This window comes from Xylocopa sonorina, unplaced genomic scaffold (genome assembly GCF_050948175.1).
Source record: "Xylocopa sonorina isolate GNS202 unplaced genomic scaffold, iyXylSono1_principal scaffold0014, whole genome shotgun sequence".
In the NCBI taxonomy this organism is placed as follows: domain Eukaryota; kingdom Metazoa; phylum Arthropoda; class Insecta; order Hymenoptera; family Apidae; genus Xylocopa; species Xylocopa sonorina.
In genome coordinates this window covers 2,264,240-2,278,373 of record NW_027490090.1, presented here as the reverse complement: position 1 = coordinate 2,278,373, position 14,134 = coordinate 2,264,240, and the positions used below count along the sequence as shown (strand labels likewise).

The window sequence follows — 14,134 nt, the reverse complement described above, 5'->3', positions numbered from 1 at the left end:
CCACCCTTCTTTCTCTTTTGCCGGCTGGGAACAGGAATCTCAACTTTGAACGCGGCCTACGCGACGACCTTGACCGAAACCAGGAAGAAGAAAGTTTTATTGGGGCATAAATACGTCGTTGCCCAGTCCAAGGAACATTTACGACCCTTTCACGTTGCCCTTTTGTCGCGCGTTGCTCGCTACTTACCGGGCTTCCGAATTTTTATTGGACGATCTGGAAGAGGATCCGGAAGAGGAGCCGCCTGTCTGTCGATTAATTAAGCATCCGCCACCGATACGTCGAATTTCGAATCGAACTCGAATCGAACTGGAATCGAACTGGAATCTCGAATAGAGCCAGTGATGCGAAAAGGTAGGGAGTCTGAAAAATTGCAATTTCGGAGATTGATTCGTAGAGGCGAGAAATAACTTTTGCCGAACGGGTGTGACTGACTGTAAAGCATGCCTTCGAGAACGTCTGCTCGTAAATCTTGGAGTTGCACTTTCGATTTTAGTGCCGGCTCGTTCGCTCGCTGTATCCGTCGCTTTCGTGCCTCGATTTTTGACCAGTAACCAACGTTTTTTCGAATCGCGACTACGATCAAGTACGATAAATCGTGTTTTACAGTGATATATATATATATATTAAATGTGTAAATTTCGAATCGTTTTGCGTAAACTCGGAGCAATTTCGTCAAGGTCAAGTCTCGCCTCATCGAAAGAGTAGGACGCAAAGTAAGCGAGAGGCGAGGGTTGGTTTGCGTGAGAGCTACCGTGCGTCCAACTTTTCGATGATTTACGGAAGCTAGGCACAAAGCACAGGGTAGCCTCATAAAATAATAAACCTTCTATTAGGGCTGGCTCGTTTCCTCTGTCGAAACACCGTGGCGAGCGGTCCACTGTTACGGTTATATGCACCGTGCGCTCACTCGGATGCGAGCAATAAGCCAGCTTCACGGTTTCCTGTTATTTATAACGGCCGAAACTAATTCTTCGATCTGGTAAAACCTCGCGGTGATCTTCCTGTCGTGTACGTGTGTATATATTAGATTAGATTAGATTAGATTAGATTAGATTAGATTGGTAAACCCTCTCGCACGGGCTCTCTCGACCAAGAATTCATCGGGGACCGCAATTAGCGTCCGTAGCGAGAGATGTAAGGGCGCGAACGTACGTCGTTTCAGCGACGTATAAAAAGGTAAACTTCCATAAAGCCGCAGATCTCGTCAGGACGTAGGTCGATCGTAAAACAAGGCGAAGGGCTTCCGCGCGTTATCCCGTGGAAGCTAATAAAGGTTAGAGGAAGGAGAGAGGGCTATAGGTGAGTTAATTCCATCAAGGGAGACCTGATTCATTATCCAATATCGGACCTCGTAAATCCTGGCTAGGCCAAATAAATTATCGCCCTGAAACCGTCACGCTGACCACCTCCCTCGCTTTCCACGATTTCTCTTGTCTTTCTCTCGATCTTTGCTATTATTTCTACGAATCTTTTTAATAATCGCCAAGCACCCCGTTGGTTTCTCCAATTTTTCGGAGATACTGCGTCCCTGGCATATTCCAGACCATACGACAATGGAGCTCCCAGGGTAGGTTTTGGTAGAAATTACTGCGTTTTGCAGTCAACTAAGAAAGGCCCGCACCGGATGGCCGTAGAGTGACGAAAAGACGGCGGAGCAGTAAATCTTTGGATGGTTTTATTTTGGTTTATTATCTACCGTACCTCCTCCGTTCTCTCTTTCCTGGCGATTTCCCCGGGACTAGTGACACCGTAATGTTCCCGGTGCCTCGTAAGAGGTAAACGAAAACAAGGAGGACAGATCACAGTCGCTTTTCCCCGTTTATACGTGTTCACAACCCGCCTCTGGAAACTCGTTTTCCAAGTTTCGGTACAACTTCATCGCTTTACGACCTTCTTCTCTGTGCTCGACGAACGCTTCCTCTTTGGGGGATGATTTTCTTTTTTTTTTCGAAACGGAACATTTTAGTCGAATTAATTCCCACAGTCGGCCGCTCTGTCGGCGTCGATGATCGATCGACAAAGGGACAGCGGTTCATCGAAAAGATTCGTCGCGGTTCGCATCGAGATCAGCTCGAAACTAATATGGCGAATGTTATTTATTGGCACCCGCCACGCATCAGGATTCGGCATGCGTGCCGTTTACGAGGGAAATATTATGCCACCAGAGATCGAACCATCGATTCGAATCGAGAATCTCTCGCGTGAAATTCATCCTATCAGGCTATCGTTATTTATCGCTTTCCACGGATTCGACACAGATTCTCCGATTCCCTCGTTCGATAGATAGCAAGGGAACATCTGTTTTGTATTTTGAAATTTCAGCAGGACGTCGCGTCGCGTGGGTCTTGGCCAGAGTCCACCCTTTCCATGATTACTCGTTGCAATATTTACTCGAGGCGAGTATCGCAAAAAGGGAAACGAACTTTTTTACTAGGAAAAAACAGACTCGTAAAATCGAACGAATATCTTCCTCTGCTCCTCGAAATACTCGCGACCCGCAGCGGTACTCTTCCCCCGTTTTTTTTTTTAGGTCAAAAAACTGTGCATAGCGGCAGCTCTGTTCGAAAAAAAAAACGGTACAAAAACTGGGGCAAAAACTGGACCCCTCTGCAAAAGTATGACCACGTGGAAAAAAAATTCACGGTAGAAAGGGTTAACTTCTTCGAACGAACGCTAACTGGATGCTTCATGGGTCTCGTAAACGCGCCACGTTTTTTTCTCCTTTTCCTTTCCTCCTCCGTTGAGGAAAAACCGACGGTGCACCCAAATCGTTCGGTTTGTACCATTTATGACTAGAACCGGCAGTATAACGCGGACCATGGCTCCTGTTGCCTAACAGACTTTTGCGGGGATCTTCTCGCACCCCCAATTTCGGTAGTTTTATTTCGCGATAGCGCGGAATCTAACGCGCTCGCTGTTTAGATAATTTAACAACGTTTCTTCGGATGCGAAGCGGATGTTTGTAAGAAAAGGTGCGCGTCTCGTCATGGTTCGATCACAGTCGGAGGGCCAAACATCCCCCTTTTTGTGAGAGACGCCGCAGGACATCCCGTGGGGTGCTACGCCTCCACGCTTTCACGGCTAACAGGGTGCTCTTTTCAGCAGTTTTGACTTTTCAATTAGCCACAGGTTCGCCTTCACCCAAATATTGTGCCTAATGTCCCTTCGTCGCGTACCACCCTCTGAATTTCCAAAAGGAATTTCCTACCCGAATCGAACGAGTTTTTACGCCTCGAATGGGTGATACCCTTTTACGTGAATCTGTAAACTTGGCGAATTCCTCTTTCGGATTCCGCTGTGTAGAAACGATATTAGAGTTTACGCTAAATTAAACGCAAGTAAATGTTTTTAACAAAAGTATCTCGCATCTCTTTCGACGACACCCTCTGTTTGGCAAACAAACCAGACTGCGACGACGTTTCAGCGAACAAACTGTTTCCGAGGATTTTTTCCCCTGGCTGGGCGCGTGAAATTCGAAATTCGATTCGCAACGGATACGTTCCTTTACGTAGCTCGTGCGGACATGTAACTTTGCAGTTCGCAGCTACGGGAGGTCTATGGAGACGTGACCAAAAGCTGTCAACATTTCTTTACGCCTGCGAGATAAACTCGATCACGGTTTAAATCCGCTTTTGGCCTTCCTTTCCTTCCGGCGGGGCAAAAAAAGGATCCGACCCGTGAAAAACGCTTCTTGCGGTCGTAACAAGGCCCATCGAAGCCACTTGCGATTACGAAAAATCCTCTCGATCGCGAAAGCAAATTCTACCGTACTCGACGACTCGTCGCGATCCACCCTCCGAACGATACGGAGAAAAGATTGTTGGAAAACAGTCGTCTAAACGATATCTAATGGCTCGTCAGATAAGATAATGCAATTACACGGTCGACGGTGATTCCTCCATCGAGAGATGGCCACCATCTAAATCAAGAGGGTGACGCGACCCAGTGAATCGAGGGTTCTCCAAGGGTGGGACTCGTGTATCGAGGGGATGATTTTTCTATCGGAGGTATAAATTGGATATTAATATTTGATAAAGTTGCCTGCCGCGTTAAAACTTGAGCGGGGGAGGAGAACGGTTACCTCCGTGACTACTTGACCGTTTAAAAAGGCTAAACGCTTTACGACGATAGGTTTCCGGTCAGATAATATAACGCTTAAACATTTTATAATTCTCTGACGAGCCCTCGTACCTCGACTCGGCTGATAATCTTTTCCCGAAAATTTTTTCGATGATTTTTTTACGGGCCACCAACAAAACGGCTCGTTTTATATTTATGGCGGTAGATCAGCGTAGCGATTTTTTTCTTCCTTCCACCCTCCGTGGTGCCGGGGAAACTTTAGATTTTATGTCTTTACGAGTGTACAGGTAACTGCTATATTCCGCGCTCGTTGCAGCTGCATAACAGAATCTTCCATCGAGTCGCAATGAATTTCTATCGATTGTCCGTCTACTCGAGGACGTGTTTGCGCACCCCACCGCAGTGTCGAATAACACAGTGGCGCGTGTGGGTGGCGATAGAACTCGGAGTTAAACCTCAATGGGTTGTTAAGCCGACAGCGTTTATACGGAATTATCTCGTTTCGTTGTCAGAATCGTTCCAAGAGTTAATTGCCTGCGGCATCCCCTCGAGTAGGGGTGCGCTCGACACCCTGAGATCGGCACGATTCCTAGTTTCGGCTATTTATATCTATCGCGCGTGTGTTTAGCCTCGCGAATGGCTTGTAAGAGCCACCCTCGCTACCAGTCATTGGTCATTTTCTTACGAGAATTAGCTCCACCCTATCCGTTAATCGTGCAGGGGTCTTTCAAATTCGATATCACGACCGAGAGTTAGTTACCCTTTATTGCTAGTGGCATAATATAGAATTTCGTTACGGATAGTACTACTGATCGTAAGCTGCGACGTAAACTTTTATTTACAAAATCTGTAGAAATTATAGTATAGTATGATAGTCGACGATTGGAAGGGGAGAATAAAATTCTGATCGATCGTTTGATTTGTAATCGTAAGCGGGCTGAATGTGTGGAAGATTCATCTATGATTTCATACCACGATTCGACGCCAGATTTATTGTATATATATATATATATATAATATTTATTCTCTTCCTATCTTTCTTTCTCTCATCTTCATCCGCGTCTCTATACGTTAACACGTACGTACTTAAGCATATTGTATATCGACAGCGCGCCGTCGTACGCTAATAAAACTGATATCCGTTGGTTTTCTCGCGTTTCCTACTAAACTCGTAGATAATGATCATAATAAATTACTTAAAACTCGATACTGTACACGCGCTACACGCTAAGTCCCTAATCACACTCAAGCACATTTTATCTCTTTTACATTACAGACTCCACTATACAAAGGTCGCACAGCGATTCATTAACGTAATTAACAGGTACAAGTTCTTTACAATCAGTCGACGTATTATTTACACGGAACGCGATCAGTCTCTCGATCCCATTGGCAGTTCGAGCGATCCCCTCTAACATCTGCTATATGTATATATATATAATACAATGTACACAAGTTTGTACAAAAGCCAGGGAGGAAATATTTCCAGTGAACACACTCGTCTCGCGGGAAAGTGGGGAGTAGTTTTGGTGGGTTTACGCTCTCTCGGAGATATCGTTCTTGTACGGTTGAAACAATTTCGGTGGTTCGATCTTGCTGGTCTGCACGCTCGGCGTGGACGCGATGCCGTTGTACGAGTTCTTCCCCTCGAACCCTGCGATCGTCTGGATGGTGGTCGGTAATCCTGCGAGGCTGATACCGGTAGGGAGCTTGATCTGCGAGGACGGGTGATTGTTGGGCGGCGGACTGGTCTTGTTGGCTGGTAGATGCGGATGATGCGGCTGCGTCCCGACGCAGTCGCAGTCGCTCGAGGCGTCCGAGTGCACCGGACTGAGCTCGGGTAGCAAGGTCGGCCTGTAGGTGGTCGCGGTGGTCGTGGGTGGGTTGTTCACCTGGAAGGCGGTATTCCCGACGGTAGGAACGCCCAGGCTGGCCAAGTGTAGGGGTGGCAGCGAAGGGTGAGGCTGAAGGAGGTGAGGATGCGCGGGGTAAGCGGCGGCGGTGCGCGGATGCGGCCGATGAAGGGAGGACGCGCTGGTGGTGGGCACCGCTCCTGGATACGGCGTGTATCTGGCCGCGTAGTAAGCCGCGGCTGCAGCTGCGGGGTAGGTTGGCGCCAGATGGGTCGGTGGTAGACCCGGAGCACCGTGGTACGGGGGTGGCGGAAGCGTGGCCGTCGCCGCGGCCAGCAGGGTGGCCGCGAGCGTCGGATCCGTGTACATCGCGTACGGCCAGGCCATCGCCATCCTCTGACGCTTGTCCTTCATGCGACGATTTTGAAACCAGACCTGCAAACGATACCGAGATTAGATTCGAGCGTTGGAACGCGGCGCGTTTTCTCGCGTTTCGTAACGCGTACGAGATAGACGGGAGGACTTCAAAGTCAAGGGACACGGACGGGAGGGATCGGTGCCTAACGTTTCTACCATTTAACACCTCGATCATTTCCATCGGTTCAAGTTTTATAGCCATTGTGCGGCCGAGCCAGCGCGAGATGAGAAATTAAGGGATCCATTAAAGTCAAAGGTAACCCGGGAAAACTGCTAATTAAAATGCTTAACACCTCGAACCGGATCGACCGGTCGTGGTCGAAAGAAATTAAGAAGTCACGGAAAAAGGATCAGGGAGATCGAAGCGAACCGAAAGAGTAAGAAGCTGCTGTTTGCCCTTCGTGATTGACTGTTTGCGCGGCCGTCGGAACCGAAGAAGAAGAAGAAGAAGAAGAAGAGAAGGAAAAAAAAGAAAAGAATCGGCAGCGGATTCTGGCGAGCCTTCTCCTTCCCTTCTTCTTCGTCGTCTCTTACCGAGCTATAATCGCCAATCAAACATGGCGGTCCGTGTAAAAACGAGCAACGTTCTCGTTCATGGCGCGCGAGCAAAAACTCTTAATCGACTCGATTAAGCGTACGTCGTGTCGGGCCCCCTAATTCGTACGGAATATCGATCGATTTAATCGAGTTCTGTTCGGAGCGAGCCGAGAGAGAGAGAGAAATTTCGCCGTCGTAAACGAAGGTTTGTTTGATGAAATTGCGTAATGAACCGCGATCCTCAAGGCTTTTCCCTGTGTACCTTCGTGACTGTCGATTACCGACATTAATTAAACAAACCGAGGTGTTAATAGAACACTTTTCTACGCGCAGGAGGGAAGATGAGCTCATCGTTTACTGAACTTTATTGCGATACGTTTACTTATCCTCGATAAATATTCAGCCGTTAATGGTGCGAGGAGAGAGACGAAACGATTTTTCTAATTGCTCGTTTGATAATTTACGTCTTTGCACACCTTGATCGTTGATTCCGGCAGATGTAATTGTGCGGCCAGTTCGCATCTTCTCGGCCTGCTCACGTAATTCTCTCTGTGAAACTCTTTCTCTAATCGCGACAGTTGTTCCCTCGTGAAAGCCGTTCTGTATCGTCTGATGTTCGGATCCATCGAGGACAACGGTTGTTGTTGTTGTTGTTGTTGTTGCTGCGTTGGCGACGAATCTGCAAATGAAAAATTAAATTTTCCCGTTATGTTTCATCGAGCAGTTTCACGACTTTTTAGGACGATTCGTTACGCGAGCATTGTACCTTCTTGTTTGGTATCAATGTTCAAAGTCACCACAATTTCTCCGAGGAAACACGGAGTAGTTGTAGTAAACGGCGGTTACACAGTGTCGCCTTCGAAAGCAGCGGGTGGTCGCGTTTCGAATCGTGTAAACCAGAAAGGAAGGGACGACGGTTCGAGAAGCTGAAAAGATCTCGGATGGCAACTTTCTTTGGCGACTTTTTCGACACCGGTTTTTCGCGTAATCGTTCGCGACGAGCGCGAATCTAAAAAATGAACCTTATAGGAAGAATATACCGGTGGAGGTGGCATTTGTCATCTTTTCGAAAGAGAAACAAAAGCAAGGGGTACCGAGGGGAAATTTCGCGAAGCCCTCGGCAATAAACTGATCTTCCGGAACGAGCTTTCGAGAATCAGGGAGCGACCATAAAATAATTACCGCAATAAACCGCGAGGACCGATTCCAACCAAGGACTTGGACGATCTTTGCTAAGCCTTATTTATTTTCACGGCCGTGCTATGCAGAATGGACAGTGTTCCGTTGGAGCCTCGGCAAACTAGTCCTAATGTATATTGTCCCAGCTAACAACGGACAATCAATTGGATTAACCTTTCGAGTAATTAACGCCCTAAGTAATATTCCCGCTTGTTAGTTATTGCCTGGGCATTGTGCACGAGTACGCGAGTCCGTCACGATTTTTATGTACGAGAACCCGTTCCGTTCACGATACTACGCGTACCTCATTTCTGGCGGCAAAACCCAACTTGAAATTTTCAAACAAATGGAAACTCGAATATAGCGGAAGCTTGTTTGAAAATTCACCTTTTTCCGGTGTCTTCGGCATGTTCCCCGGCGGAGGACTGTGCGGAGGGCTCAACTGATATTGCGGCGGTACAAGATCCACGACTATCGTCTCCTCCTCCCTTTGATCCCTCTGTTGATCATCGAAATTCCTCTGATAGCCCTGCATTCTGTCCACTGTCGCGTCCACTATTGGCCTGTGATTCGTTCCAGTATATATGTATATATATGTTCACTCGTCCCGCAGGTTCTCGAAACAGCACTGTTCACACCGATCGTTCGAATAAATTCGTCCAGTTTGCACGACACCAGCGCATCAAGGGTTACTCCGTTTACCCTACGAACCGATCGTTGGCTTGGCTACTGGTACGCAGCGCCGACGAGAAATGCTAACGTATAACTGAAAGGACCAACCAGCGAACCAACAATTTATACAACCTTGCCAATCCACCCGGCGACCATCGTTCGCTCGCGTAGCCCGATTGGCCGCCGCCTTTTGCATCGCCGTTCCATTGGCTCTGCCCAGCCTTGGCTCTGCCTATTTCCTCCCGTTCTCCGCTACGCTTCGCCCCACCGCCACCGCGAGAGGAAGATGCATTTTTCCCGAGATGCGCCAACAGCATCAGCTTATGCACGCGAGCTCGCGGAAATTATCTCTCGTTATTTCCTCGAGAGCAAATTCACCCGAATTGGCCCTCCGTGAACTTCCGCGCACTGATGAACTTCAATTTTCCAACGGGAGCATCTTTCCGGTTAGAGTATCCCCCGCTCGAGCGGCGAATGCGTTTCATATTCGACGAACGAGTCTCCTCCGTTCAGGGATGAAAAGAGTTTGCCGACAAATATTTCGACAATTAACTCGCTAATAATGTTAGTTTCTCCAGCGGAACGGACTTAATAGGAAGAATAGACTTAATAAGAAAGGAAGAGGGGAAATATTTCTCCAGGAGACCCGCCGCGCAATAACGCCATAAAAAGTAAGGAATTCCGCTTGCTACCACTATTACGGCGTTTTCGTCAGCCGAGACTGTCGCGTCGTAAAAACTTTGCTCTATTTTAAACGACCGTGCGATTGTAAAAATTGCATCGTCCCGTTTCTTCTCTTACCTTGCGCTCTTCTTCGCCGAGACTATACAAACAATTTGAAACTTTTGTGGACCGTTCCCTTCTTTTTACCAAGTTCGAATTACTAACCGCGGGTGGATATTTCGAACGAGATCAACCGCGATGATAACAATTTTACGATATAATATTTGTGTAAACACTAGACAAAGTATATAACTGGCAATGATTCTGTCTTACTCGTTTCGACGAGCGGCAGACTGATCGCGTATTGCCAATAAATCATCGACAAAAATTCCAACCAATTCAGAGATAGCGCGGCAATTTCTACGGAACGAACGGCATGCTCAAAATTGGATCAGAGATTGCTAATTATTTTTGCACGACGCGGACCGTTCGACGTTTACGACGACACCGAAATTTTCTACTCCGCGTTAATCTTTGATCGGGTCTCTTTCACCGACGAACGGACCCCGGAAACGTGCTTTGATTCGGCTTTAATTTACCCGCGACTTGAAAAAAGAAAAAAAAAAAAAAAAAAAATGAAAAATATGCGATCAAGTTTGAAACAATTCCAGATTAATATTCACGCGAAACGTATCTACGCTGCGCGACCACCGTGATTCCGTTTTAAATTTCTCATTCGACTATCAAAACCAGCATCGCGGCTCTAAATATCGATCGATTGATCTCCGTTAACGAGAAAAGAAAGCTGGAACGAGTGCCTATGGGTACCTGGTGGCAGGAGGAGGTGTAAAAAGTTTATTTCGTGTAATTTCGACCTCAAACCGAAACTGGAGCAACGGTACCATTCGGGACCATAATTCATCCTCTGGGACAGCCGAACTTATCGGTTTTTATTAGGCCCCATCGATAGGCAAAACGGTATCGATCTTTTTCCCAAACTTGCCTTTTTTTTTCTCCCTAAAACGAGCATCATCCCGGTGCTTCTTTTACGGGGGTGCAGTAACTCGGATTTTCCTTGAAATACAGCCAGCAGTTAAATCTGGAGCATTTTTTGTTTCGCTCGCGCCGTTCCCCTGAGAGCGCGCAGAAAGAAAACGCGTTCGGCCCTCACTTTCGCCGAAATTTAAAATGCACCAACGCCCGTTATACGCCCGTTATACGCCCGTGGAACCCAATGAGAAACGGAGCTCGCCATTACGAGGGCTTATTGCGCTCTATACCTTGCGCAATTTTTATTCATTCGCAACGATACTGCGAGGCTACTCGAAAATCAAGTTAAAAGAAAACATCGAAGCGTCGAATCGTTTACCTGCACAAACGGCGCAAACTGCATGCGTGTCCCCTCGAAAAGTCAAAGGGTTAATTCGTAAACTGAAAAGCTACGTAGCTGAGCAAGTATTCGTCTGCATAAAAATTCATTATATCGTAAACGCTCCAACTTTTGTACGAACCCTTTCGATTTTTTGTTCCATTTGTAATCCGCTTACGAGAACTGTAGAAATGAGAATTCTGACCTGAAGATTTCTTTATGACCACGAGAACGCGGCGCAAACTTTCACCCTAACCGAGATCTACAGACGATTGTCTTGCTCTTTCTTCTCGTTATTAAAATTATCGTCGAAAGGACGAAACCCTTTAAGGGTTTTGCTTCTACGCGCCATGAAAATACGGCACTGTCTTCCTTTTTTTTTTTTTCGTAGAAAAATGTTAAAAAATCGGTACAATAAAAAGTGGAAGAATCCTTGCCATTAACATTTTAAATGGTTAATTCGAATTGGGTGGAAATTGCGGAAATTCGAGAGTGACCGCTTAGGTTAGCAAATCCAAGGGACATAATTCCGCGCGAACAGCCGGTACAGATGCGGTCGCAATCATGCCGCTGATTAAACGGTTTGATTAAGCGTCTAATTTAGTCGCGTGTACGGTGTAACGTGTTGGTTTATGCGAAATCTATAAAGCCACCCCGTGCGGGCGTCACTCGCGTGAAAATTACGTCCATCGAGAGCCACCGACGGCCACCGACCAGCTCGTTTTACGTATTTTATGCTCGACCACCCCTATCGTCGATCTATTCCGATCATCGCACGCGGAATCGATAAAAGACGTCGTTTTTCCATTTCGAACGCGAGCGGAAAAACTTTGTAGCGTAATAATGACGTAACTATGTCCAAGGTTTATGTTTGTACCAATAAGCGACGTTGATGATATATGATAATTACCAGCGATTTCATCGATTTGCATTGCAAAACGACTCGTCGCGAGCATGCATAAAAGATTTTTAACTCGTAACAATTCTAAAAGAGACCAGTTTGCAAAGGTTTCACCTGCCGGCAAGGTAGGTTGTGTTCTTAGGTAAGGTCAAGGCTCGAATACTACTACAACTACTAATAATAATAAGTCGATAGCGCCAATAAAATTGGGCAAGCCATCTTTAACAGTCCGTAGGGCCTTTTGTACTGAAAATCGGATTAGCGAGCGTCCGGTTTACAAACACCGTCGAAACCAATTGAAAGGAAGCTCCACATGCGTTCCCTATTTGCTCGGGCTTTCAATGTTTAACAGGATTAGCGCGGCAATGATCATTGGATAAAAACGACCGATGACACCCTACCGATAAACGACCACGGATCGGTAGAATACTCCATTTTTCTACGCTCATTGTCTGTGGAGTTTTACGGGCCATTGATTAACGAGGGTGGTCGAAGAACGAAACGATGAAAACTATTATACGCGGCTGATATATACGGGTACCGCGTGGAACGTGTTACGAGATTATTGGCGGAATACGCGGTGCAGAGTTGAATTAAACCAATTATCAGCGAATATCCGGAAATTAGTGTATCAGGCGGCGGAAAGGGTTTATTGGGCCAACAAAATGCAGCTTTATGAGCATGCTAATGGGTTTGTAACTGTCGGATGGAGGAGGTACGGAACGGGCGCAGGTCAGCTTTTTACCCGGTAAACGCTCGAATTAACAGCTTCACGCGCAATCGGCGTACATTCCACCCGGAACTCTTTTTCCCCCCCCCCGTTCGAATGGCCTCTCCCTATTTACGCGATCGCATAAGCGTATCTGGCTGCCTGTTGCTCTATTTAAACTGCCGCGTCTCGTTAATTCGCTTCTTTAATAAGGTGATTTACGATCGATCGACTCGCGGTTCGATCGGCGACTCGTCCGGTTCGCTCTCGTCCTGGTGTTGCGCGGTGGGCATTAGGAATTGCCCAAATTTCGGAAGTGGCCCTTTGTGCAGTTGGCCAGGATGCTTAACGATGCAACGGTTGCGTTTAATGACTTTATGGGTATATTGCGTGCCGTCGACTAACTGTAAACTAAACAACCCCCAGGGCGTAGTCCTTGGATCGTTCGAGAGATGGTAAGCGAATTCGAAAGGGATGAGGTACATTCCCAAGACGGCGCTCTTGAATCGGTCGACTCTGAATAAAGCGATGGAAAAAATTCCCGGGCCCGTTCGACAAACATTTGGGCGGCCACTTATTGGTGAGCGGCTTATCGCGTTGATAAAGGGAAAAAATCGAAAGAAATACACTCGCATATGGATATACTTGAAAAGAGTTTCGTCTTGTTCGTATTCTCGCCTCTCTCTCACGGTTCACGACTACTCGAAACTCTCGAGTCGATCGCCCCCGGGAAAAAACCGGGAGTAAAGGGTGAAAAGAGGAACGGAAAGGTACCGTTTTATACAGTTGAAGAGGCGTTGCAACACACGCGGAGCGATAACCGTGGAAGGAATCGGTTCGGTAAGAAAAATTCGCCTCGAGTCACCTTGATCTTCAAATTAGCGGAGCGAAGCTGTAACGAGAAAAAATTGTTAAAACGCGCGTACGCTCGTTCTTGGAGGAAACAAAACGGGAAAGGTGGCAGAGTGTAAGCGGCGAGATGAAAGGGACCACTCGTTCTGCGTTTTTCAGCCGCACGCTTACGAGATCTCATCTGTGACGTATACGTGTGTCACGTCCACGCGAAGGTTGGACGTATTTAGTGCATCGGCGCTAATTGGTAGACGCCACAAGAGGCTGAAACTGGAGAATATACCCGGTAGCAGAGGGGGACCAGGGCGCGTACGGATTTCGTTTTATCCGGATGTCCGCTTTTACTCGACGCTGCTCGCTGATCCTCCCGGATAGCGCGACTGACGCTCGATCGGATACAGTTTGCGATTGGATAATTGGATGTTTTTCAGAAAAAAAAAATTGAGTGGAAAACGATTCCGTGAAATGATACAGGAAGAAGAGAGGAGAGGAGACGAAATTAGAACGAAATTGGACAACCCACTTAGGCATCGGCACTCAATCGAGGAGCAGCACTTCTGGATCAAGGTGTTTCTCTTTCAAGGACCGAATATCCTGCTTCCCTACTTCCTGTTCTTCCCTTCTTTTTTTCTTCTCTATTCGTTCGAGTGCGTGAACGCGGGAAAAAAAAAGTTTCTTCTCGGCTGGGCTACGATGCGCTAGTCGAGTCGCTGTCGTCGTGTAAGCAATCTCTGTCTCGCTTATCGCGCCAAGCAGATGCATCGGAGAGTGCATCCGCGAGGCGCATCATGAGGGAAACGACCTCCTAAGATGACACGGAATCTCACTTTCGTGTCTCCTTTCGAAATGACGCTCCATTTTATTTGTCTGTGAAAAAAAGAGAAAAGAGAAAAGAGAAAGA

The 14,134-nt window shown here is 47.1% G+C and overlaps 2 protein-coding genes across 2 annotated transcripts in view; one reads left to right on the top strand and one right to left on the bottom strand.

The window, feature by feature from the left end:
- The window catches only part of LOC143431697 (uncharacterized), a gene marked incomplete at its 5' end in the record, with an annotated part of 76,431 nt that overhangs the window by 8,641 nt on the left and 53,656 nt on the right, over positions 1-14,134 (top strand). The gene's annotated exons all lie outside the window — the stretch shown is intronic.
- Positions 5,617-8,602, bottom strand: LOC143431818 (uncharacterized). The gene is made up of 3 exons (XM_076908768.1): positions 8,455-8,602; positions 7,365-7,567; positions 5,617-6,369 (listed from the first exon to the last, which is right to left on the bottom strand). The coding sequence occupies exons 1-3, from the start codon at positions 8,600-8,602 to the stop codon at positions 5,617-5,619; spliced, it is 1,104 nt and encodes a 367-aa protein (XP_076764883.1).